The sequence below is a fragment of the Jaculus jaculus genome, chromosome 3 (assembly GCF_020740685.1).
Source record: "Jaculus jaculus isolate mJacJac1 chromosome 3, mJacJac1.mat.Y.cur, whole genome shotgun sequence".
Taxonomy (NCBI): Eukaryota; Metazoa; Chordata; class Mammalia; order Rodentia; family Dipodidae; genus Jaculus; species Jaculus jaculus.
In genome coordinates this window covers 146,932,396-146,956,556 of record NC_059104.1, presented here as the reverse complement: position 1 = coordinate 146,956,556, position 24,161 = coordinate 146,932,396, and the positions used below count along the sequence as shown (strand labels likewise).

At 45.8% G+C, this 24,161-nt stretch overlaps 1 protein-coding gene across 1 annotated transcript in view; it reads left to right on the top strand.

Annotated features, from left to right (window-relative positions):
• Positions 1–24,161, top strand: part of Ntrk3 (neurotrophic receptor tyrosine kinase 3) — a 308,971-nt gene that overhangs the window by 231,131 nt on the left and 53,679 nt on the right. Inside the window, exons 11-13 of the mRNA XM_045146103.1 lie at positions 7,942–8,072; positions 17,976–18,148; positions 22,184–22,427. Coding sequence (XP_045002038.1) covers positions 7,942–8,072; positions 17,976–18,148; positions 22,184–22,427 — 548 coding nt within the window. The remainder of the gene's footprint in view (positions 1–7,941; positions 8,073–17,975; positions 18,149–22,183; positions 22,428–24,161) is intronic.

The following is a 24,161-nucleotide window of genomic DNA, read 5'->3' as shown; positions in this document are numbered from 1 at the left end:
TGGGTGGTATTGAGTTCTTCTGAGCCTTTCTGGCGGCTAGAGACCCTGGGGTCTGCTTAGTACAAACAAAACACACACTTCTCTGATATCTTTCCTCCTTCTCCTTGTTCCCTTGTTTCCCTTCTCATGCCAAGAATCTCTCCCCTCCTTCATGAACACAGTTGCCCTCTGCTTCTCAATGGCATCCTGGATGCCTGCCTTCCAGTGTCATTCTCATCTCCAAAAGAGAGCTCTGGTGGTGGGTACCAAGCTGGTCTGGACAGGGTACTGGAGCTGTATCTTGCAGACGTCATTGGTCTCCACTGTGTACTAATTCCAGGTCACAGCACAGGTCATCTCTCTGTAGAGGTGAGGAGCGTTGTCATGACTGAAGGATGGCGGGATCATAGTGTACTTACAGGGGTCCCCCTTACGCACTGCTCTGTCTTCTGTGGTGTTAGTTATGCACAGTCAACAGTAGCCCAGAAATATTAATATTGTTCTTGATGCTTTCAAATGGCCACATGCACATAACATTTTTACTGTTTAATTTATTTATTTACTTGGGAGAGACAGAGAGAATGGGTGCAACAGGGTATCTAACCACTGCAAATGAACCTCTGACATGTGCACTCCCTTGTGCATTTGACTAACATGGGTCCTGGGGAGCCAAACCTGGGTCCTTTGTCTTTACAGGCAAACACCTTAACCGCTAAGCCATCCCTCCAACCCATGCACATGACTTTTGTCGCTATGTGCATTTATAATTGTCTTGTTTAATTATTAGTGATTGTTAATCTGATTGGTCTACCAAAGGTATGTATGTCTGGAAAAAAGCACATTTCACATAGGTTCTGTACTACTCACAGTCTCTGGCATCCACTGAGGACCTTTCAATGCACCCTTAGTGGATAGGAGGCACCACTGCAGCAGACTTTGGAGTTTGACTGACCACTTGTGATAGCTGATGGGTGCTGAGCTGCAGCTCCTTCATCTGTAGTACTTGAGGAGAAATCTGGTGTATGTCAGAGTGTCATACAAGCGGATGAGACTCTGAATGACAGGGGTCTGGCACCTGGCTTGGGTAGGTGTCCAACCCATGGCAAGTTATATTTTGTTAATTAATATAATTTTATTTCATTTTAGATGTTTACCTAAAAATTATCTTCTCATTTAACTAGAGAAGTTTTTTTTTAAAATTTTTTTGTTCATTATTTATTTATTTATTTGAGAGCGACAGACATAGAGAGAAAGGCAGATAGAGGGAGAGAGAGAGAATGGGCGCGCCAGGGCTTCCAGCCACTGCAAACGAACTCCAGATGCGTGCGCCCCCTTGTGCATCTGGCTAACGTGGGACCTGGGGAACCGAGCCTCGAGCCGGGGTCCTTAGGCTTCACAGGCAAGCACTTAACCGCTAAGCCATCTCTCCAGCCCAAACTAGAGAAGTTTTGTAATAAGGAGGACCTTAAGTCTACATTGCCTTGATATAATCCTATCAGTAATATTTTTTCACTGAAGTACTCATAAAAATTTCCTTTCTGAAGCCAGGTGTGGTGGTACATACCTGTAATCCCAGTACTAAGGAGGTGAAGGTAAAAGGAGTTCAAGGCCATGCTCAGCTGCACAGTGTACCTGTCCTACATGAGGCACTGTCTCCAAAATAATGATGATAATAATAATAAAGAAAAATACCGCTTTCTTTAAAGTCCTGATTCTTTTTTTAAAATTTTTTTGTTTATTTTTATTTATTTATTTGAGAGTGACAGACAGAGAGAAAGAGGCATATATATATATATATATATATATATATAGAGAGAGAGAGAGAGAGAGAGAGAGAGAGAGAGAGAGAGAGAGAGAGGGAGGGAGAGAATGGGCGCACCAGGGCCTCCAGCTGCTGCAAATGAACTCCAGATGCGTGTTCCCCCTTGCACATCTGGCTAACATGGGTCCTGGGGAATCGAGCTTCGAACCGGGGTCCTTAGGCTTCATAGGCAAGCTCTTAATCGCTAAGCCATTTCTCCAGCCCTAAAGTCCTGATTCATAACACCATGGTAGGCAAAACTCAAAATTCTGGTTGTGCTTAAATGTTTTTTTATTTGCTTTGTTTTACTTTTTGATCAAATTGTTCAGTGGGACTTTTAAAATATTTCAAAATTTTTATTGTATTGAATGGATTCTTTTTTATTTATATGTGTGTGAGGTATGCACAACATGACAGTTATTTTGATTACTAATAAAGTCACAAGGGACATGACTAAGATAAAAGAGGTAAGCACACAGTGAAGTAGGGTCTATTGGGGAAAGATCAGAGATGTCTCAACAGTGAGGCCAGGAACCAGCTGGGAATGGCTGGATGCTGTTCCTGAGATTCCCAGGATCCAGCCCCCAGGGATGGACCGCGAGCATGACCCTCGTGACAGCAATCATCAAGCACTAACAAGGGGACTGAACTACAGTAAATCAGCCTGGGTCTCACAGAGGGAACACTCACTGGGGGGACTGAGTTGGGAGCTCCATAGACAGCAGTTAGGATCACTGTAATTTATGACTGCTCATTCTGGGAACTTGGTCTTTCTGTACTGATCAATACCCATCCTGAGTAGGTGGCTGTCTCTGCCTTCTGATATCTTTATTCCATTGTCTGACCAACCTCCTCCCACACACTATTTTGGACTCAGACGAAACAGAGGTTAGACGTTGTGGTGGCAGACTGAGGCAGACGGCTGCTGACCCTAGAGTCAATGCTAAGCCATCCCTGAGCAACCTCAGGCCATTTTATTTACAGAGAAAACCGTCATCCTTCTTCTAGTTTCTTTCAAAGCCAGTGTTTTGATTTCATATAGGTTAAGTTTTCAGAGTATAAATCTTACAAAGGAGGAACCACACACATATATTTCCTACCATCTCTGTTATCTGAAAATTTAAAGTCAGTCTTTTTAATGTTTCTGCTAAGTCAACATTAATGCTGCTAGTTCTACAGATAAGGAACTGGAAGATAGGAAAAAAATAATAAGTGGCAGGGCCAGAATTCCACACAAACTTGTTGATATGCTATGTTGTCCTAAAATCCTCATTATTTGAGCAGTGTGACATTTTAGGTGGTTTTTAGCACCGCTTCATCCCTGGTCAGCAAGACCTAGCAGTTCACACCTGCTCCAACCCTGTGCCCCACTTCCTCGTAATATAGAGAGGTGAAGTTGCTAGCAGCTCCTGTGTGCCCAGCTATTTCAGACTGTCCATTATCCCAAAGTGTGTTACAGCAGGTTGCTTCAGGAAGGTGTCTCCCGGTATTCCTGTCCCTGTCTGGACATGTGGCAGCCCAGTTAAACAGGTACAACACGAGAGAAGCCAAGGTTGACCACCGGACCTTCTGGGATCTGAGATCTTTTGTAGAGAGTCACTGGTGACCCTGCCAGGTGAGGGATTGCACTTGAGGACAAGCAAGCTGCAGGCCAGATAACCTCTCTGAAATGCTGAAATGAATCCAACACATATGGAGTAGTTACCCAGGACCTCATGGCAGAGGAAGGATTCTTGTAGCAGTGACTGAGATGCAGACATCTTAAAACATGGTGTGAGATGAAGCTGCTCTCCTGTGGGAATGTGAGAATCTACCCACAGTTCTTCTGGTGGAACCTGATCAATGACTTTGAGACGAGCCATGACAGAAGGTCCCAGGAACCCTTTTCACTTCCCAGAGACCAATCTCCTGCTCTCTCAGTGGTCCTTGCCTGTGTAGACATGGGAATGTATTCTCACAGCTTCGCCTTCTCTCCTCCTCCCTTTCCAGAATCCTGGCGTCTGAGCCCTGTGACCCAGACTCTGCTGGGCCAGCCAGCCAAGCAGTAGAAGGAGATTGATGCCCTGTCCTCCTAGGGAATCCATCACTTTTTGGCACATGGGTCAGATGGTTTCACCAAATGCAATTCTGAGCAGCACTGTGCTAGCTAAAAATAAGCACAGCAGAAACCCAAATAGACATGTGGATGTCAGAAATGAAATGGTCCATGCCAGCCAGTCCCTGGGGCCCTATAGAGCCCAATCCACACTCTGCCCCATCCAGTCCTTGCTCCCTTGAACATGGTCTACTCTAAATGGTTTCTAGTGGGGAGCTCCTACTATTGTCTCTGGAACAATGCTATATGAGATTCCCAGGGCAAGGGAAGGAGGCAAGAGGTAGAGTGGGGCACATTTGTGGACAGGACCATTTTAGTGGTTGTGAAATCATGAAGGACCAAGTAAGGGGTGCTTTGTGTAGAGGAAAGAATCCTAGCAAGAAGAGAGGGAGTCCTTTCTTGGCCACTTTTTACCTCTTAATTTGGAAGGTTATCCCCACCTTCATCTTACCTGATAAAAGGACACAGCAACACCCTCAGGGTCCTGGTGGGACTCAGTCTTGCACACTTAGAAGGACTCTGCATATGATAACAATTATTAGCCTTTGCTAGCCTTCTTCAGTGGGGTCAAGCAGAGAAGCAGCTCCTTCAAAAGCTCCTCTCTTCTGATTTTGCACTCAGTGTAGCTGAGATGAGAAGTACTGACAGTAGCTAGCCCCAAGCTGGACTCAGGGATCTGGGAAAATTCACACTCTTGGTTTGTCTTTGTGGCAATGTTTTGAGACCATTAGAAGGCCAGAGAGGCGTGGTCCCTGATGGACAGACAGGCAATTCAGGCTCTAGGAGGAGAGCTAAGAGACTAGGCCATACAGCTCACAAAGTCAAGAGGGGCTTGGAGGTAAGCCCAAGATCCTTGACCCCTGCCTGGTCTTCTGGAGGTGAGGCATGGCTTGCTTTTTGTGTGAACATGGTGCTTGTTTAGCCCAGGCTATAGTATCAGCAGCTTAACTCCTCAGTCCATGTCCTAGCCCAGTGATCCCCAAATCATGTCTTATGGACCAGTAGCATGACCACCATCTGGGGACATAGAGATGCATAGTCCCAGGCTCCCAGTTGGACCTGTTGTGTTAAACCCTTCGGAGGAGGAGCCCAGTGATCTATTTTAACATATTCTCTGGGTGATTGTGACACATTTTTCATTGGCATGGCAAAGGGGGATAGAATTGTTGTGGGGTCTGAAGCCAAAGGGGTGCCAAGCAATTGGCTGCTCTGGCATGCCCTTTTGCTCTGGATTCACTATCCATCAGGTGAGCACTTAACTTGGCCTTTGTTTTACCTTCTTGTGAAATAATACCAAACCTGATGGAAATGGTGCTTTTACTGTGCTTACATTCTGAAGTGCTTAAGTTGCTGTGCTACTTTCCTGGGGACACATGATCAAGCCTCTGCCCATCCCAGACAAGACAACAAGAACAGACCAAGCCCAGCCTGATGATACAATGAGCTTGTCGGGCTCAGTTACAGGAGCTTGGGTCACTCAAGAACAGCTGGGCCATTGAGAAGTCCCACCTCAGCATCAATGGAGTAACCCCTCTGTTAGCCTTCCACATCCTATGTGCTTTAGCAGCTGGGAAAGTGTTACTTGTAACTGGGGAATGGTATGGAGGGAGGGAGTGATGATAATGTAGGTGAAGGTCAAATGTCCCACCCACTCCACAAGGGACTATGAACAGGCTCTGTCTTGTGAGAGCCGGCCAGGTAGTCAAGGCTGCTATGAGTTCAGTGTGACAATGGACATGTCATGCCCTGAGGACAGAAACACACAACATAAATGTTTGCAACTTCCACATAAAGCAACTCAGGGAATATGTAGGCAGACCTTGGATTGTTCCCCCATACATGAGACAGATGAGCAATCTGAGCTGGAGATGTTCTGTATGGTGCAAAAGCCCTCAGAGATTTCAGTCTTGAGCTCCTTGGTTCAACCCACGAATGTCCAGAGGCTGGGGCCCAGGAATGGAGAGCTGTTTTTTCCCGGCCCCATCTCCATTGCATGGCTGTGCCAGGACATTCACCTTGCAGGAATCCGGACTCCATCACTAGTCACCTGGGAATGATTAGGCAGCGATGAGCAGATGGCCTCCTAAGAGAGGTCCTGACCTTCCATTTTCTCCCAGCGGGAGACTCTTTAGCCTCCCTTTCAAGGCCAACAAATAACCATTCCTCAGAGGCTGTGAGATAGAGACAAGAGTGTGAAGCAGGAAACTGAAATCCCCCCACGGTTGTATAGGGTCGTAAAAACTGGAGTGTAACTCACAAGTATATGCAACTTCTTCAGAGTCCTGTACCCAGGAAGGACAAGCCACTAGGTCTGTAAGTCTGTCCTGCTGGGAAGAAGAAAATAAGGGCACAAATCCCGGGTACGTAGATCATCCAGAGCCCTGTGGGTATGGAACTGTGACAGGAAGAAGCAATCTCCAAACCCACCAAGCCACCAAGCATAGCCTTCCAGCAGTGCCCAGTGTCCCTGTCACACGGCTCCTCACTCACAGGGACAGTCTGCCACACTCTTCTGTCTTCAGCTTTCATTTTCTGACAAGGTCATTTGAGATGATCCTCTTCCCTGGCTCGGCTGCTCTTCATAATGTTGATACAGGTATTTAATGGGCTTCTGCCTGTTGAACGACTCATGTAAAGGTCGGTGAGTAATCTCCGGCTCGCTCTTTTCATCACCAGCCCACTGCTTGTACAATGCCTTGGTAGCATTCTTTCCAAAGAGGTGGGAGGGCTGAGGTCACACTGCTGCTTTCTCCTGGCAGGCACACTTTAATTAGGTTGCTAAATTAGCAGAGGCAGTGGCAACCCTTTTCTTTACGGAGACCCCCTCTCTTCCGAGGCTGTCTTTGAACTTGCCATGTGTAATGTCATTGATTCTTTTTCTCTCTCAGAGGAGAAAAGATTGGCCAACTGGAGATTTTCCTGAAATAATTCCAGCTGTTTATGAGTATATTCCATAACAAACCAGGAAACCAGGACTGTTTCACTGGGTCCACGGTAGCCATTGTATTATATAAAAAAATGGTGTGTGTGTGTGTGTGTGTGTGTGTGTGTGTGTGTGTGTGTGTGTGATGCACATCTCCTTTGTTTCTCCCAGACACTAAGCTATCTTTTTATCTAGATTATCTCATTTAATGGTCACAGAATTTCAGGGAGGAAGATATTATTATTAATCCCACATTACAGACAAGAAAATTGAGTCAAATAACTTCTCCAAACTCCAAAATGCCAGGAAGGGAAAAGAGTCAGGATTCAACTTAGGCTCTCACCCCTACCCTCATAACCTGTGTACTTAAAGTGATGCCACAAGCCTGTTGGCATCATCCAGGTCTTTGTTAGGATGTGCTGATCAGAATCTGCATCTGAAGGGCTGCGGATAGAGCTCAGTCAGGGCAGTACTTGCCACACAAGCACAACGAGCTGGGCTTGAAACCCAGGACCCATGTGGTAATGTCAGGTCATGGGGGCATGCTTGTAATCCCAGCACTGGGGCTGTAGAAACACGTGGATCCCTGGGTTTGCCAGCCAGATAGTTTAGCCTACTTGGTTGGCTCCAGGCCAATGAGAGACGCTGTCTTAAGAAAAGATGGATGATATTTCTGAAGAATGACACCTGAGGTTGTCCTCTGGTCTCTGCATACCCAACAACACACTTGGGTGCACACAGACACACACACACACACACACACACACACACACACACACACACACACACACTTGTATCTTAGCAAGGTGCTTCACACAACCACTGGAAATGCCAGTAGCTTGCCATTAATAAAGGCCATTGATTCGTATGTGTGTCCTGTGAGTAAACTACCATTGCCTCTGCTCTCCAGTTGAGAAAACCGACAGGCGGGGAGAAGTTACTGGCTAGAGTTTACCAACTAGGCAGGGGTGGAACTGAGATTTGATCCTGGGTCAGATTGAACCTATTGATTGCAGCGACTTCCCACGACTAAAGTGGGATATTAGAGTTTGCCTCTCCCTGTCTTGAACTCAAGCACCCTACATCCCTTCTCTCCTGATGAATGCCAACTGACTTTCTACCTCCTCTCTGACTCCTCTACAGACGTCCAGCACATCAAGAGGAGGGATATCGTTCTGAAACGAGAACTGGGTGAGGGTGCCTTCGGAAAGGTCTTCCTGGCTGAGTGCTACAATCTCAGCCCCACCAAAGACAAGATGCTTGTCGCAGTGAAGGTAAATCCCAGAACATGTGGGCATCAGGAACAGGGCTGGTAGAGGGCGAGTGGGGTGAAGAGTGAGCCTTGCCACTTTCTCCATTCAAGAAGGTGCTGTTCAATTGGGCTCAGAAGCAACTAGGGGACCTTGGTCCAAGGCAAATGAGGTTTCCTATGGATCACAGCTGGCTTCTTTTGGCTTTAGGGGTCGCAAGATCTGCATAAGCTATGGCACATGTGCCTGAGAACCATTTGTGACTATGAAAGGCCCTGGCTTCCTTCCACAGTGGCTCTTCACATATGTCGTCTGTCTGGAAAGGCACATGGCCACTTTGTCTAGTGAGGCTGAGGAGTCCTTACTCAAGGCACCTGGGTTCAGGTCCCAAGGCTACATGGCAGAAGGTAGCTGGCTGCTGACAGCTGTGGCATGTGTCATTAACCACAGGATTGTGTGTTGCTCAGGCTATGGGCAGCTTTGCAGTGGGGACTTAACTGTTCAGGCAGTACATAGGGGCATTGCTTTTACCACTTGTCCTCCTCCAGTCTTTCTCTACCATGAAAAGCATTCTATAGATGAGTGCTGCACAAGTCTGCACACGTTTGACACAAAGGAGTGTCAAGTGGGCTTGCTGAGGCACCCATGGGTCTCTGGAGACCTGTTGTAGAATTCAGGAGCATGCAGTGAGTATCTGAGCCATCACAGGGTCTGCATGAAGTTCTGCAGTGTCAGGTGACAGTGGAAGTAGGGATCTGAGACATGCCCACATGGAAGGAGTCCCCATCAGAACCTCAACAGTGTCCCATCTTTAGCATCGGAGGTCTGATGGAACCTCTGCCACGAAGACAATTTCATGGTGTTTTCAACTGTAGCCACAGTTACGTGTATCTGCCAATTTCTCTGTCTGCAGGGCAAGACTCCTGCACAGATGCAGGGGTAAGCGCAGGGCACCACCCAGCATGGGCAGCACAGTGACGGCCTGTGTACGAATTCCAGCTCCTTCACTGATCAACTGGGTGAACTTGGGCAGCACTTAGTGTTGGTGGGCTTCAGTTTCCTACTCTGAATAACAGGGATTATGACATCTCCTTAGTGTGGATGTCTAAATTGCATAATGTGCATAACATCCTTAGTGTTTGGGGCATAGTAAGTGCTCAAGGAGTTGTTCTTATTGCTGATGTTGGTATCACCAAAAGTGCTTAGACACAAGACATATCCTCTACAGAACTTTGTTGGCTGTCTAGAATAAGGCTCCACCAACCTTTTCCCTTAATAGCCAGATGGTAAATATTTAAGCATTGAGGGTTATACACTGTTAACACCTCCCAACTCTGCGCTGGTAAGAAGAAAGCCCCATAAACAACAAACGAGTGGCTATTTTCCATTTTTTTGTGTATGTAAGAGATAGTGTGCGTACATATGTATATGCATACTCCATGTGTGTGTTGGACATGCATGCGTGTGTGTGTGTGTGTGTATGTGTGTGTAGGTCAGAGTGTCAAGTTGGGGTTTTCCTCAATTGTACTCCACATTATCATTTGAGGATCTCTCACTGAACCTAGAGTTCACTATTCATTTAAACTAAGTAGACCCTGTCTCTGCCTCCCCAGCCTGGCATTTTAGATGGGTGGGTACTGTAAATCCTAACTTGGGTCCTCATGCTTGCAAGACAAGCACTTTAGTTACTGAGCCATCGCCCCAGCCCCTTCTATACTTATATACATATATATTTTCCCCCCAAATACCACATACTGACTGCCAGTCTTCGTTCTTGAAAATAAGAAACTAGAATATCATCTCCAAAAGGCTAAATGATTATTGCTGTTGTACATACCAGGAGTGAACGTTTTCACTGTCTCATTGACAAAGGTGGTGAGATGAGAAAGAATGTCTTTAAGCAGCTTGGATGGGGGATATGCACAAGTTTAAAATTTTATCCCTACCCTTAGAGTCTGCATTGTTCTGGTGTATTTAGTGGAGGACTTGACACTCGTCTACTGGGTACCCCAGCATCTGTGTAGGAAATGGTAAATGAACCAAATAGTTTTGTATCATGGGCAGGAAATTAAATAATGACTGTCTGCTGAGTGGTCTGGCATTGAGAGGAACTTCCCAGACTGGGTGAGGCAAAAACTATGTCTGTTTGCATTCTTTCCAGAGGGTTCCCTTCTCTCTACGGGGGTAGGACCCTCAAGGAGATGGGTGCTCTGACCATTTACACCAATTGCTGCCAGAGGATTTGCCTTGCCAAGTGAGCAACCTGGACAAGAGTCCCACCTTCTCTGAGACCACCCATGGGGCAGTGCTCCCTGTTCCCTGTCCTTTGCAGACTGTATTTCCTGTAAGCCCTTCTCTCAAGTTTGTTTCTGCGATGATATGGGGTAATTTTGTATTTCTACAGAGCAACTACAAGTATAGCCCAAACTTCGGTTTGTTCTAAAATGTAGCTTTTTAATATATGGGTATTTCTTATTTCTTAGTAGAAACAAAGGAGGGGCTTATTTTTAAGGTTGAAGCATGCTAGGGAGCCAAACAAACAGAGGCCAGGACATTGTACAACATAATTTGTGTGTATGTGAGTGTAAGCAGGATATCAAACTATAGTGCTTCTCAGCTTACAATAGGGGCAACAGGCTGATAATCCTGTACAAATTGAAAATGTCTTAGTTGGAAATGAATCAAATAGAGTCAGGTATGGTAGGATGTGCCTGTAAGGTCAGCACTTGGAAGGTTGAGTTAGGGGGATCATTAGATGGAGGCCAGCCTATCTCACCTGAGAGCCTGTCTATGAGGGAAAGAGAAGAGCGAGGGGGGGGGGGGGAGAAGAAAGAAGAGAGGAAGGCAGGGAAGGGAAGAGAAAGAGGAAAGCGAACCTGTTGAGCATTGTATCTCAGCCAAACAATTCAATAGCCTGGGTAAAAGTCAAAGTTCAAAGTCAGGTTTCTACTGGATACATATTCTTCCAACCATCATAAGTCAGGGACCATCTATAGTTGAGTTCACATTTTTTTCTTTTTCAGTTGCAATAGCACTTTTAAATAGTTATTTGAGAAGCAATCCACTTACATGGCACTTGAGGCCCAGGCAAACCCCTCGCTTGGCAAGTGAGGGACATGTCTTCAATCCCTCTCCTCCTTCCCCCAGTTGTCATTCTGTGCTGGTGCTCTGTGCTGGATGACCTTCCATGCTCTTCCAGTTCACGCATGATTCTTGCTGTTTCATCTGGTCTGGAATTTTATGACTATGGAGTTCTGTTTTATCTTCAATGATGATACGGCTTATTATGAGATGGCTATTAGGTCTTTAAGTATTTGTTCTTTAAGAACATCTCATGTTGTGTGTGAAAGTCAGAGGACAGCCCTCCGGCATTGGGCCTTACCTTCTAACTTGTTGGAGGCAGTCTCTCGTTCACTTCTGTGTATAGCACACTAGCTGGCCCATAAGCTTCCAGGACTCTCTTGCCTCTGCCTCCAGTCTCACCACAGGAAGACTGGGATTACAAACGGTGTTGGTACTCATAGAGGTTCTGGATTTGAACTCAAGTTCTCATGCTTGCATGGCAAGCACTTTATCCACCGAGCTATCTCTAAAATTCTATGTTAATTTAATTTTTCCCTGTTCTTATTGCCTACATCTTTTTCTTTGTGTGTTTGTTTTTGGTTTTGCTTTTAAAGTAGGTTGTCACTATTTAGCCATGACTGGCTTGGGACTCCCTGTGTAGTCCATGCTGACCTCAAACTTTAAATGATCCTCTGCCTCTGCCTCCCCAGTGTGGGGATTTCAGACATGTACCACTTAGCCTACAGTTTGCTTTTGTTGTTGTTGTTTTGTTTATTCATTTTTATTTATTTAAGAGTGACAGACAGAGAGAGAAAAAGGAAGAGAGAGAGAGAGAGAGAGAGAGAGAATGGGCACACCAGGGCCTCCAGCCACTGCAAACGAACTCCAGATGTGTGTGCCCCCTTGTGCATCTGGCTAAGGTGGGTCCTGGGGAATCAAGCCTCAAACTGGGATCCTTAGGCTTCACAGGCAAGCGCTTAACCGCTAAGCCAACTCTCCAGCCCAATTTGCTTTCTTTTTTAGGGACAGTCTCACTCTAGTTCAGGCTGACCTGGAATAAACTATGTAACCTCCGGGTGGCTGCAAACTCACAGCAATCCTTCTACCTCTGACTCCTGAGTACTGTGATTAAAGGTGCATCACCACACCTGGCCAGTTTGCCTTTTAAGAAGTAATTAATTCATCATTTTCTTGGAGAATTTTCTTTAAAAAAATCTTTATGGGCCTGATCTGCCCGAAATCCACATTTTTGTTATAGACAATATCCTTCACTTGGATCTAGCATGATGTGCCTCAAGTTCAGCATTTAGATTCCTTTTGGCTCAGAAAGTTGGTTTGTTTTCACTCTGCAGCACCCACGATTTCCAGGTATCATTACGTTAAACTGCAGCGGAAACCTGAAACATTTGTGAAACATTCTGGAGACAAGATTCAGATATTTATTACTTTGTCAGTTTTTAAAACCATCTCTCCCACTCTTAATAGTGTTTTGAGCATTGATCTTTCAAAGCATTCATCCCAGGGCTCATAAAAACTGACCACTCTTCACTCATATTTCATTGGTTCCTGTAATGTTTTATGACATCAATTGATCACATGAACAAGCTTGACTATCATGAATTAATTTGGGAATATTCGTAGCTGATTCTTGGCACACCCCTATCTAGGACAGAAGCATCTCAGTAGGTGACCAACGGCAAGGGTCTAGGATCTCATGGCACCAGCCAGAACCTTCTGTGCAGGTAATGGGTAGTACCAGCAGTTGAGTCTTTCTGGCCCGATCAATGGACAGCAATCACAAAGGTCCTGAAGCAGAGGAAAGCTTAGAAGGTACAAGTGCTGGGAAGGAGATCGAAGCTTAATGAATGAGGGGACACTGGGTAGAGGAGCAGAGGTGAAGCAGGATGAGTAGAGCAGACATTTTGAATCCATGATTGTGTTAAGAAGTTGGGATTTGGGGCTGGAGGGGTGGCTTAGCAGTTAAGGCATTTGCCTGCAAAGCCAAAGGGCCTTGATTTGATTCCCCAGGACCTGTGTAAGCCAGATGCACAAGGTGGTAAGCCAGATGTATAGGGTGGCAAACGCATCTGGAGTTCATTTACAATGGCTGGAGGCCCTGGTGCACCCATTCTCTCTCTCTCTCTCTCAAATAAATAGATGAAAAATAAATAAATATATATGAAGAAGTTGGGATTTTGTTGCCTAAAATCAATGGTAATCCAAAGACATATGAGAAATGGGCCCTATTATGTGGTGACTAGCTATGTTCCTGGTAAGTTTGTCTGCAAATTTCACCAAGGGGAAGTAATAGCAGCAGCTTGGAAGGGATGAAAGAATGTGACTTTCATAATTAACAATAGGTTGAGGGCTGGAGAGATGGCTTAGTGGTTAAAACGTTTTCCTGCAAAACCAAAGGACTAGTGTTCAATTCCCCAGATCCCACATTAGCCATACTCATGTGCAAGGAAACACATGCAAAGTTGTGCATGTGCTCAGGTGTTGCATGCATGCATCTGGAGTTCGTTTGCAGTGGCTGGAGGCCCTGGCTTACCAATTTTCTCTCTCTCTGTTTACCTCTCTCATAAGTGTTTAAAAAAAACAATAATGGGTTGATTGTGTGTGTGTGTGTGTGTGTGTGTGTGTGTGTGTGTATGTATGTATGTATTTGAACATCTAGGAGAGAGCATATTACTGTGAAATAGGCCTCAAGATATTAATGAAAAGTGAAATCCAACATCTCTTAATGTACTTTTTTTTTTCTACACAAGACCAGTGAAATATAGCAGCACCCCTCAGTGATCATGAAGGGGTTGTTCTTCTGAGCAGATTCACTCTTGCCATCTACTCTGCTCTGAACATCTTGCTTAGAACCCTTCCCCAGGGCCACAGTACACACAGGTTCTGGTCCAAATGGAGAACAAGAACAAAAGGGAAATGCCCGATACTTTGGAGGACAACATGGGACATGAACTAAATTCCAGCTCTCCTCCTTGCCTATAGACATTGCCTCAGAGGACAGCCAGGAATGTCCTTAGCTTCAAAGGCCATCTCCCTGCCCCAACAATTGCTGGCTATGATAAGCACCAGCTCTGTCCCCATGCCTCTGTCTGCTGACCCATTTTGCAGTTGCCCAGCAACCAAGAAAGTATTGGTTGTGGACTCCCCTGAGAGGGGCAAGAGAGCCCTTGGCCCAGTTTTTCTTCCCATTATTCCCCTGTCATCTCTGTTCCAATTGCATCAATCTATGGGGACTGGGTACTTCCAGCTCTGGACCCCAGTGGCTACACCGTGCACTTGGACAATTACATAGAACTGCAGGTTTGACCGGCCAGTGAGGAGACCCAGCATGAAGGCAGAAGGAAGGAGTGTTGAAGAGCCAGAGACAGCAGCTGCTCTGTGCTTTACGTCTCCAAGAAGAAACTCGCGTCTGCCCTGCGGTGCATGGTGCCAGGCAGAGGGACGGTTGCTGGCTGGTACTGCTTGAGGGCTGAGAACGGAAATATCCCATGGCTGTCACTGACATCGAGGCTGTGGGAGAGAATGATTTAAAGAGATGGAGAGAAGCCATTTGGCTGCCCCCAAATTTGATCTACTTTCCCTCTCATAAATCCAGCTCTCACATAAATCTGTATGGTATCCCTTCCCACCCATGCTGGGTTCCTGTTTTTCTTCTTCTTCTTCTCCTTCTCCGTCTCCTTCTCCTTCTTCTTCCTCTTCTTCTTCCTCATGAAAATAGATATATCACTATAAGTCACCCTAAAACCATGTAGTTCAGGGTTGTGGCCAAGAACTGGGTCATGAAGAATGGTGATCTCTCCACATGAGTCTCTGGCTTACAGAAGTCTTTGTTCTGTCTGCAGATGGACATGACAGCTACTGCTTTATTCATAGGTAGCCCCCAGAGCTGAAGTGAGCACATAGAAATAGATGCTGTTAAAAAAATCATTACCGAAAGCTTTATTTCTGTCCTTGGCCTTCTCTACTGGCCTAGCAACTTCTCTGAGACCAGCTGCTCTGCCCCCAGGCCACAAGTCTCCTCTCTCAACCCCTCTCCCCCATGCCTTCACATCTTCTAACTCTTCCATCTACCATTCACTGGGAGACCTGTTCAGTAAGAAGTTCATCTCATTATTAGTGCAAGTAGGTGCGCAGGGTTGGAAAGAATCCTGAACTCCAGATCTAAGATGTTGTTTGTGGTATAATCTTTGTCAAGCTACACATGTCCATTGTGGGCCTCGGTTACCTTATATGTAAAATAAGAAGGTCATGTTAGATAACTTTCAACATTGTTTTTCAGCAGTGGAACATTTAATCAAAAATGGTTTTTGGTAAGAAATTCCAAATTTTTAAAGAATGGAAGGTAATGTTGGTGGAAGTTAGGAGAGGGCTTGATTATTAATTAAAAGATACCACCCCCTTTTTAAATATTTTATTTACTTAGTGATTTGAGAAAGAGACAGAAAAAGGCAGACAAGAAGAACTGGTTCAGCAGGGCCTCTAGCTACTGCAAACAAACACCAGACACATGCTCCACTTTGTGCATCTGGCTTTTGTGGGTATTGGGGAATCAAACCTGGGTCCTTAGGCTTCATAGCCAAGCACCTTAACTGCTAAGCCATCTCTCCAGCCCTACTACACCTTTGGATAGCCCCAGAAGCGTTACCGTTGCAGAATGGGGGTGGTGTGAAGATTACCAGGTGACCCCTCCAATCCAGTCTAACATTCTACTTCCTGTCATTTAAGGTGTGTGAATGTGGGCTGATTCCCAGATAGGCTCAGTCTCAGCGTCATGGTCAGGTGGGAGCTGATGATCTCTAGATCTTTTCATGCTAATCATCCATCCATCCTTTCACACAATGTGGTCTCTAAGAAGACTGAAAGCCCCATGCAAGCATCTTCTCTGGCAGGTTCCTGCTCTTGCAATGTTCAAATTCAAGGCAGCCTGCAGATTTCTATAGGGGGCTGCAGTGGAGGAGAAAGATGTTTGACTGGGAGGAAGCTCATTCTACCTGAATTGCCAGAAAAGATCAGATACCTAGAAGAGAGAGTGAAAACCAGGCTCTGGTCTGTTTCGATTCTCACTAGCCTAACATAGGAGGGCTAGTATCACCCTCACTTCTTCATTACCTAGTGATGTGGGCAACTGGCTGGATGACCGTGTGGGGAAGGTGAGAGGCTGCCTGCACCAGCTTCTCCTCTGGAAGAGAGTCTCTTTCAGGCATAGACACTCCTTCTTGCTGGCCGGCATTGCTCCTCCCTGTGTTGGTACCAGGCCCCTGGCCCCTTGGATGTACTAAGAGCTACCAGCTGCAGTGTCGCAGTCTCCTTCTGGCACAGGAGCTTTTCAGATGAGGAAGTGGACTGGCTCTGCACTTCTCCCTGTACCACACCTGGAACTCCTACAGGTCTGAGTCATAGTGTATAGGTCGGGTGGACATCAGCGGCCCACCTTCTCATCCTGCGCTGGGTCCTGGACTCCTTACCTGGTCCCGAGTGCATCTAAGGTTTTGGTTTGTTGACTGCCATTCTCACAGCTACCACCCCACCTGTCCTCTGGCACTTGCTCCATATGTTTTGTTACAGAACTCAGTGCCTTCTGGAAACAGGGTGCTTATGCTCCTATGCAAATACAGCCCCCTTCAGCATTGAAAACCAAAGACTCTAAAGGATGATGGGGACTTTGTGCCATCGCCTACTTGATTGTTTGGTGCACTACGGATGTGTGTTAATTTACCATGTTAAAGCAACTGGGGCAGTAGTTTTCATAGTTCCCTATACACATGGGACTAGTTGCGTAAAGGAAGCCTTAGAAACAGGGGTCTCTCAAGGCTTTTGTCTTATAGACATGTCCCCTGCCATTTGTACTTGGAGAAGTTTGGGCCTTGACATCACTGACCAACATCTGACCTGTGGGATTCTATTTATTTATTTATTTATTTATTTATCTGACAGAGAAAGAGGGGGGGGGCGGGAAATGGGCATGCCAGGGCCTCCAGCCACTGCAAATGAATTCCAGATGCTTGTGCCCCCTTATACATCTGACTAATGTGGGTCCTGGGGAATTGAACCTGGGTCCTTTGGCTTTGTAGGCAAATGCCTTAGCAGCTAAGCCATCCCTCCAGCCATACAGTTCTTTTTCTGTAGGAATTATAATGCCAAAGGAGGAAGAGGGTCAGGCCTTTTAGTGTTAGTTTTGAATAAAGAAAAACATTTATAGGCTGGTGAGATGGCTCAGTGCTTGCTATGAAGTGTAAGGGCCTGAGTTCAGATCCCCAGCACCCGCATAAAAATGCCTAGTGTGGTGAGCCTGGTGTGGTGGTGCACACCTTTAATCCCAGCACTCGGGAGGCAGAGGTAGGTGGGTCGCTGTGAGTTTGAGGCCAGCCTGAGACTACATGGTGACTTCCAGGTCAGCCTGGGCTAAAGTGAGATCCTGCCTCAAAAAAACAAAACAAAACAAAAAATGCCTAGTATGACAAAATGTGCCTAACCCTGGCACTAGGAAGGTAGAGATAGAAGAATCCGTAGGGTTTGTTGGCCAGTTAGGTTACCTACTTAGCTCTAGGTTCACTGTTTGAATAATTATTATGGAGAGAGACACAGGTCATTCACCTCTGGCCTGTACATGCCCCCCCAACCCTTGTATCCACACATAGTACCACACATGCAAACATGTGCACACAACATACAACTACATGTAAAATACACACACACACACACACACACACACACACACACACACACACACACATATATATATATTTGTTGGGAGCCCAGCAGGGTATGGTGCATGTTTCACCATCAGGTGAAAATTCAGCTCTGTGCCCTCTGGTCACTAAAAAGCTGGTGCTGTGTGGTTCCCAGGCTCTGAAGGATCCCACCCTGGCTGCCAGAAAGGATTTCCAGAGGGAGGCAGAGCTGCTCACCAACCTGCAGCACGAACACATCGTCAAGTTCTACGGAGTGTGCGGAGACGGGGACCCGCTCATCATGGTGTTTGAATACATGAAGCATGGAGACCTGAACAAGTTTCTCAGGTAAGCAAAGACAGACACCCTCCTTGACTTCTACTCTCAGTCCAAATGGGGCCCCCTGGAGTTTCCTCTCTGCCCAGCAGCCATACTTCCCCTTATAGTCTCTGAGGTCTGAGGATCAGAAGCCCCTTTTCATCCTTATCCACCATTTCCTTATAGGCAGGTCTCAGGCTTTTGTCTGCATGCAAAGAATTCTGTGCTCCTCTCCTTGGCTCCCAGGTAGACCAAGAAGAAAAGCAGAGCCTGTGAGGACCCCAGGGGGCTCTTTATCTAGAACTGCCAACCTGAAGATACTAGGGCCACCTGCTCACCTCCCTGCGAGTTGCAAATATCTCAAGTGTCTCACTTGCAAAATGAGGCTAGTACCATACAGCCCTTCCTGCCAGAGACTTTTTGATGATGGATGGGGAGATATCAAGGTTACAAACTCATCCCGAGGCAGAGATCTTTGAGAAACGGAGGACACATTTTCCTCAGGAAAATTCTGGAACTGTGTATTCCAGTAAGAATAGGCACATATGCTGTTTGAACTTAGATTTGCATTAATTAAAGTTAAATAAAATCCTAAGTACAGTTCCCTACTCTCTCAAGCCATACATATCTCAAGTGCTTGTGATAGGCATGTGGAGTTAGTTATTAGTGACTGCCATATTGGGCAGTGTTATAGACCATTGTATCATTTGAAAAATTCTATTGGGTTGCACTGTTCTAGAGAAAATGGACTGTTTCTCCTCATACAAGCTCATCTAGACTTTGAGAGGTTTTCAAAGAGTTAGTTAGAGACTGAAACCAAGCCAGAAGTTCTCAGTTGAGTCACACGGCAGGACCTCCCTTCCTTAGAGAAGTCAGACTGGGCCAGAGTTAGAATGTGTGTGCTGCTCACAGCTGCCATTTCCACAGCAGTTCTCAGATGTGATGCTCTGTGAAAGCCAGGGTCCCAGGGAGCAAGGTGAACACAAGTATGGTCTCCATACCACACTTTGAATGTCACTGGATCCCACGGCTGAAAATGAGATCTTTTTGGAGTTCGAATTGGAGTTACAGAACAGGGGCTGGAGAGACTGTTCAGTGGTTAAAGGCACTAGCTTGAAGTTATAGAAGGTGCAAGCCCACTTCCCAGAATATGATGAGCATGCCTTCTGTGGTAGAGCACTTACTAGAATATTCTGGCTTTGAGGGGGGAATGGACATCAGATCATGGAAGTCCTTGGAGCTCTGCTTAGGATTTGAGATTCAAAGTAATGGTCTTTGGAGGGATTAAAAAAAAACAAAACTCATAGGATGTTCCAAGTCTTTGGGATTTGAATACACAAGGAAATTGATTCCATTCCTGGAGTGCTTAGTCCTTAGCACAAGATAGATGGTGTCCATATCTTAGGCTTATGTCATCTGAGTTACAATGACAGCAGGTTATCAAGCCTTTATTTTCTCTCCTAGAAAACATGGCTGTTAGTAACTGCTTCATAGGGTTGCCAGGAGTACTGCGTGGCTATGTTCAAGGCCCCACTGCATTTGTTGTGTTTTGTTTTGATTTTTTGAGGTAGGGTTTCTGCTATAGCCCAGGATGACCTGGAATTCACTATGTAGTCTCAGAGTGGTCTTGAACTCACAGCAATCCTCCTACCTCTGCCTCCCAAGTGCTGGGATCAAAGGCATGTGTCACCACACCTGGCTCCCCAGTGCCTTTTTTAAAAAAAAAATATATGTTTCTGTTTATTTATTTATTTGAGAATGACAGACAGAGAGAAAGAGGCAAGCTCTTAACTGCTAAGCCATCTCTCCAGCCCCAAAATGCCTTTTGTTATGTAGCTAAGTGTTGATCCAACGGTAGCTGCTATTAGCTACTAATATTATTACAATTTTATGAGATCTATGAACCATGACAGCTTTGAATCCAAGTGATATTCATCTCAGAATCTTTTGCAACTTTTGCTTCTACTACACCCTTGCTCTATTTTCTACCACCCATTCTCTAAAGATCTGGCAGTGTCTCCTAACTCCAGTGCCACCAGCATGGTTTAGAGTCCTTCTAGACATGTCTCAGTATCCTGTCATGCGCAGTACAGGGAAAGAGAAATCAAAGGAAGGAGACTGAAGAGAGTAGGAGAAGCCAAAAGTAAGAAAATGGAAACCACAAAGAAATAGCAAGGATGTCTCATCAGTTACTTTGCTCATCACTGTAACCTGACACCTGACCACAAGAAAGGGAGGAAGGTTGTATCTCAGCCCATGTTTGAAGGGAGTGAAGTCCATCACGACAGAGAAAGCATGGCGATAGAGGCGTGAGGTGGATGGTCACATTGTGTCCATGGTTACAAAGTAGAGTGACTTTGGACCAGAAGTGAGATAGGACCTGCCCCAGTGATCTGCTTCATCTAACAGGTTCCTCATCCCTAAATATTCTAAAACATCCCCTTAAACCACCACCAGCTGGAGACCAAGAATTTAAACACATTAGCCCTTGTGGGACATTTTTTTCATTGTTCTATCCCTAACACATAAAGCAAGAGTCTTGTGTCTACCTTGGATATCATGCCCCCAGTTTTCCATGCCAGGAAGGACTTACTGATACATGACCGGCTCCCTTTGGAGTCCCACCCTGAGTCAGCTCTATGGAGTCTATCCTAATCAAGGCCAACAGTCTTCTGGGTGCATTATGTGGCTGGTTAACTTTTCACTACAGGCTTCGCCAGTCTAGGTTTTCATACTGGCCGCTCTAAGCAATAGATCCAGTCCTTGTTAGGAGCTGGTTCACTAGCTACTCTCCTAAACACAGCCTCTGTGTCCCTTAGGACAACATTCCCGCCTTCCTGCCCCCCACCCCGCCACTGTCCTATCTCCCAGTTGGTGGTGTTTGGGGCTGGCTGGGGTGGACTCTTCTGCTAGACAGAGGTAGAAACTGGCTTGCTGACCCTTCCCTGGCTAGCTTATGCAGCAGGTATCCTTCAGCGGAGGGAGGGAGGCAGTGCCCACCACAGATAATAAACTGACTGTGTTCCTATTTAATGGTGCCTTTCAGTGGAAATTGGAGAAGCAGTAAAGCAGGCTGGGGCCTCGCTGTACACCAGGGCTCGTTGGTCTACCACTTCATAAATAAGTGCCCTGGGTGTGGGGATGGCTCACTGGGTTCTCTGAAAAGCAGAGTGAACGCTGAAAGTGACCCATATGCCACAGCAGGATGCTGGGCTAATATGTACAGGCTTGAGTTTAGGGTGGAGGCACAACTGGGACCCTCCAGGCCTCTGCTGTACAGTCAGGGGTCTCCCCATCCTGTCTTGCTCTTGCTTTTGCGGTAAGCTGCCCAGTCCTAAGCATAGTTATATAGTGGCCAGAGGTGGATTACATGACCTTTTCTACTTATTATTAGGAGTGTGGGCTACCTGTCAGCACCATTTGCACCAGGATCCAGTCACAATGCAAATGAATGAACCCATCCTCACCAATCAGACTATTTGTGGGTGGGGGGGGGCTTGAGAATCTGTTTTAAACAGTTCCCCATGATGCTCCTTCTGGAAGCTCTCCTTTGCAGTTACAAAGGGGGGGGGGCAGTTAAAGCCTTTTTCCTGATCACTCTTATGGTTATTATGGGACCTCTGGGACTTTGGAGTGATCTGATCATTTTGTACCTCAGTTTAAAAGATTGAAATGGGAAGATTAGTTATGTATATTTAAAACAATAAGAATTGTGCTTGGGATATATAGTAAGGGCTATGTGAGAGTTAGTGATTTTTTAAATTAATTATACTATAATAGGCACCTAGCAACTGAGAAGCCCCTAGATAGCAGTGAAATAGCAACGAGTAAATGTATTCCCTGTTTTACTTTAGTATGTGTGTTATCTTGTAGAGAGGATTGCAGACTTTCACCTGTTACCACACTCCGTATAGCCAGAGTAGGTGGAAACAGGCCACGGGCAATAAAGAAGCAGGGATTTCCCTCATTTCCATGGGATATTCCAGAGCACTGGGAAACAACATGGCTTTCCTCTTGATCTCCTGAATTCTCTTTGCTCCCTCTTCCCTTCCCCCCTCCTTGCAGGGCCCATGGGCCAGATGCGATGATCCTTGTGGACGGGCAGCCGCGCCAGGCCAAGGGTGAGCTAGGGCTCTCCCAAATGCTCCACATCGCCAGCCAGATTGCCTCAGGCATGGTGTACTTGGCCTCCCAGCATTTTGTGCACCGGGATCTGGCCACCAGGAACTGCCTGGTTGGAGCCAACCTGCTAGTGAAGATTGGAGACTTTGGCATGTCCAGGGATGTCTACAGCACCGATTATTACAGGGTAAGGGGACATTCCCAGCTGCAAGACTCAGTGGCCAAGCTAGCGCCTTGCTTACATGTCTGTCATTGTCCATTAACCTTGTCACTCTGGTGCACATGTATGCAAATGCATGCCCACATATGCAATCAACAATTGCCTTTCAGCTTATCCTGCATCTTGACATAGCTGCTTATTATTGTCTCAACGGGCTCCTCTCTCTTTCCTCTTGGGCATTTGACTGGACTGTATCTGTACATTGCACTAACATACATACTGTGTTCTTACTTGCATCAATGTTCATTCTCTATGCAAACAGACTCAAACACATATACATGTATGCTCAAATGCATACCCCGACAGGCCACCTTTGTGCCACATGTCCTGATCTAGCCTAACCCAGGACACATTTTATTCTTTGGAATTATATAGTTGTCCTAGACCATTATCTTGCTTTCAAAGGTGGATATTGATGGAAAGCTGAGCCCAAAGTAAACTGGCACATTGACCTACACTTTGCTAAACAAATAAGCTTGCTATCTTCGGAGAGATGAGAAGACAAACTATCTTGTCAAATTCTGATCTTGTAGCAAGGGCAGATTAGACCTTAGAGAAAGATCCCCCACTCTATGGAGGCCTCGGTGCTCAGCTTCACTTTCGTACTGTCGTTTCCTTCCTAGTAACAGGATCTCACTTTGCTCCCACAACCATGTTTTCCTTTGGTTTGGGGGGCCCTCCACTGCATGGATCATTGAGTACTTCTGGGGTTACTGTTGCCAGGCCATGAGTGTCACTTGTACCAGAAAGGAGAAATGCAGGTACAACTCAACACTCAGAGATGGGATCATATCTGCCAGCTGATCAGGAGGCATAGCCCTCTGTAACACGTCAGGATTACGCCGGGTGTGGTGGCACCATGTGTAATCCCAACACTTGGAAGGCTGGGGCAGATGTTGCTACATAGTAAGAAAAGATAAATAAAAATAAAGTAAGATCTAAGGATTTACTTTGGAGATATTGACTCAGGAAGAAATTGGGATCAGTGGTATAAAGAGAAAGAAGGACCATGTTTTACAGGCAGAGAATTCCGTACTCTGTTTGGGAAACCTAAACAAATTACCTTAAACTGAGAGAACTTACAATAACAAAAATGAAATAATACAAAACACATTTCTCACAGTTCTGAAGGCTGCAAGTCCACAGTCAAGGTTCTTGTCAGCTTCCATGCTTCCTAAGGGATGGGATGGTTTTCAGTTCTCTCACTGGGTCCTCCAATGGCAGGGAGGACAAAAGAGCTCTCAGCTGTCTCTTTTATAAGAGCACTAAGCCTATTGATGAAGGCTCTACCCTAAAAATATAATCACTTCTCAAAGAATTTCTTCCCATAGCTCCTAATAATGTTAGATTGGGACTAGGTTTAACATGAATTTGGGAGAGAGAGCACAGACATTCAGTCCACAGCAGGAGAATGGCAGCCAGTTGTCTTATCTTTGTAGAGAATGTGAGATAATACATGGGTCAAGGAGCCCAGCTATGGTCGTCCTATTGTCTTGAGCTTGGTAGACCAAGGGGCTGGAGCTTGAGGTTGGCAAGTGTGCACATGTTAAGTTAATCTTGGGTGCTTTGATGGCTTTACCTGAATATGATTGATCACTCAAGTGTCAAAACTGATTATTCAAGGAACTTTGGTAATGGAACACAGGAAGATGGAATGCTTGGAAAATGCTTTTTTTTTTTTTCAAGGTAGGAATTCACTAT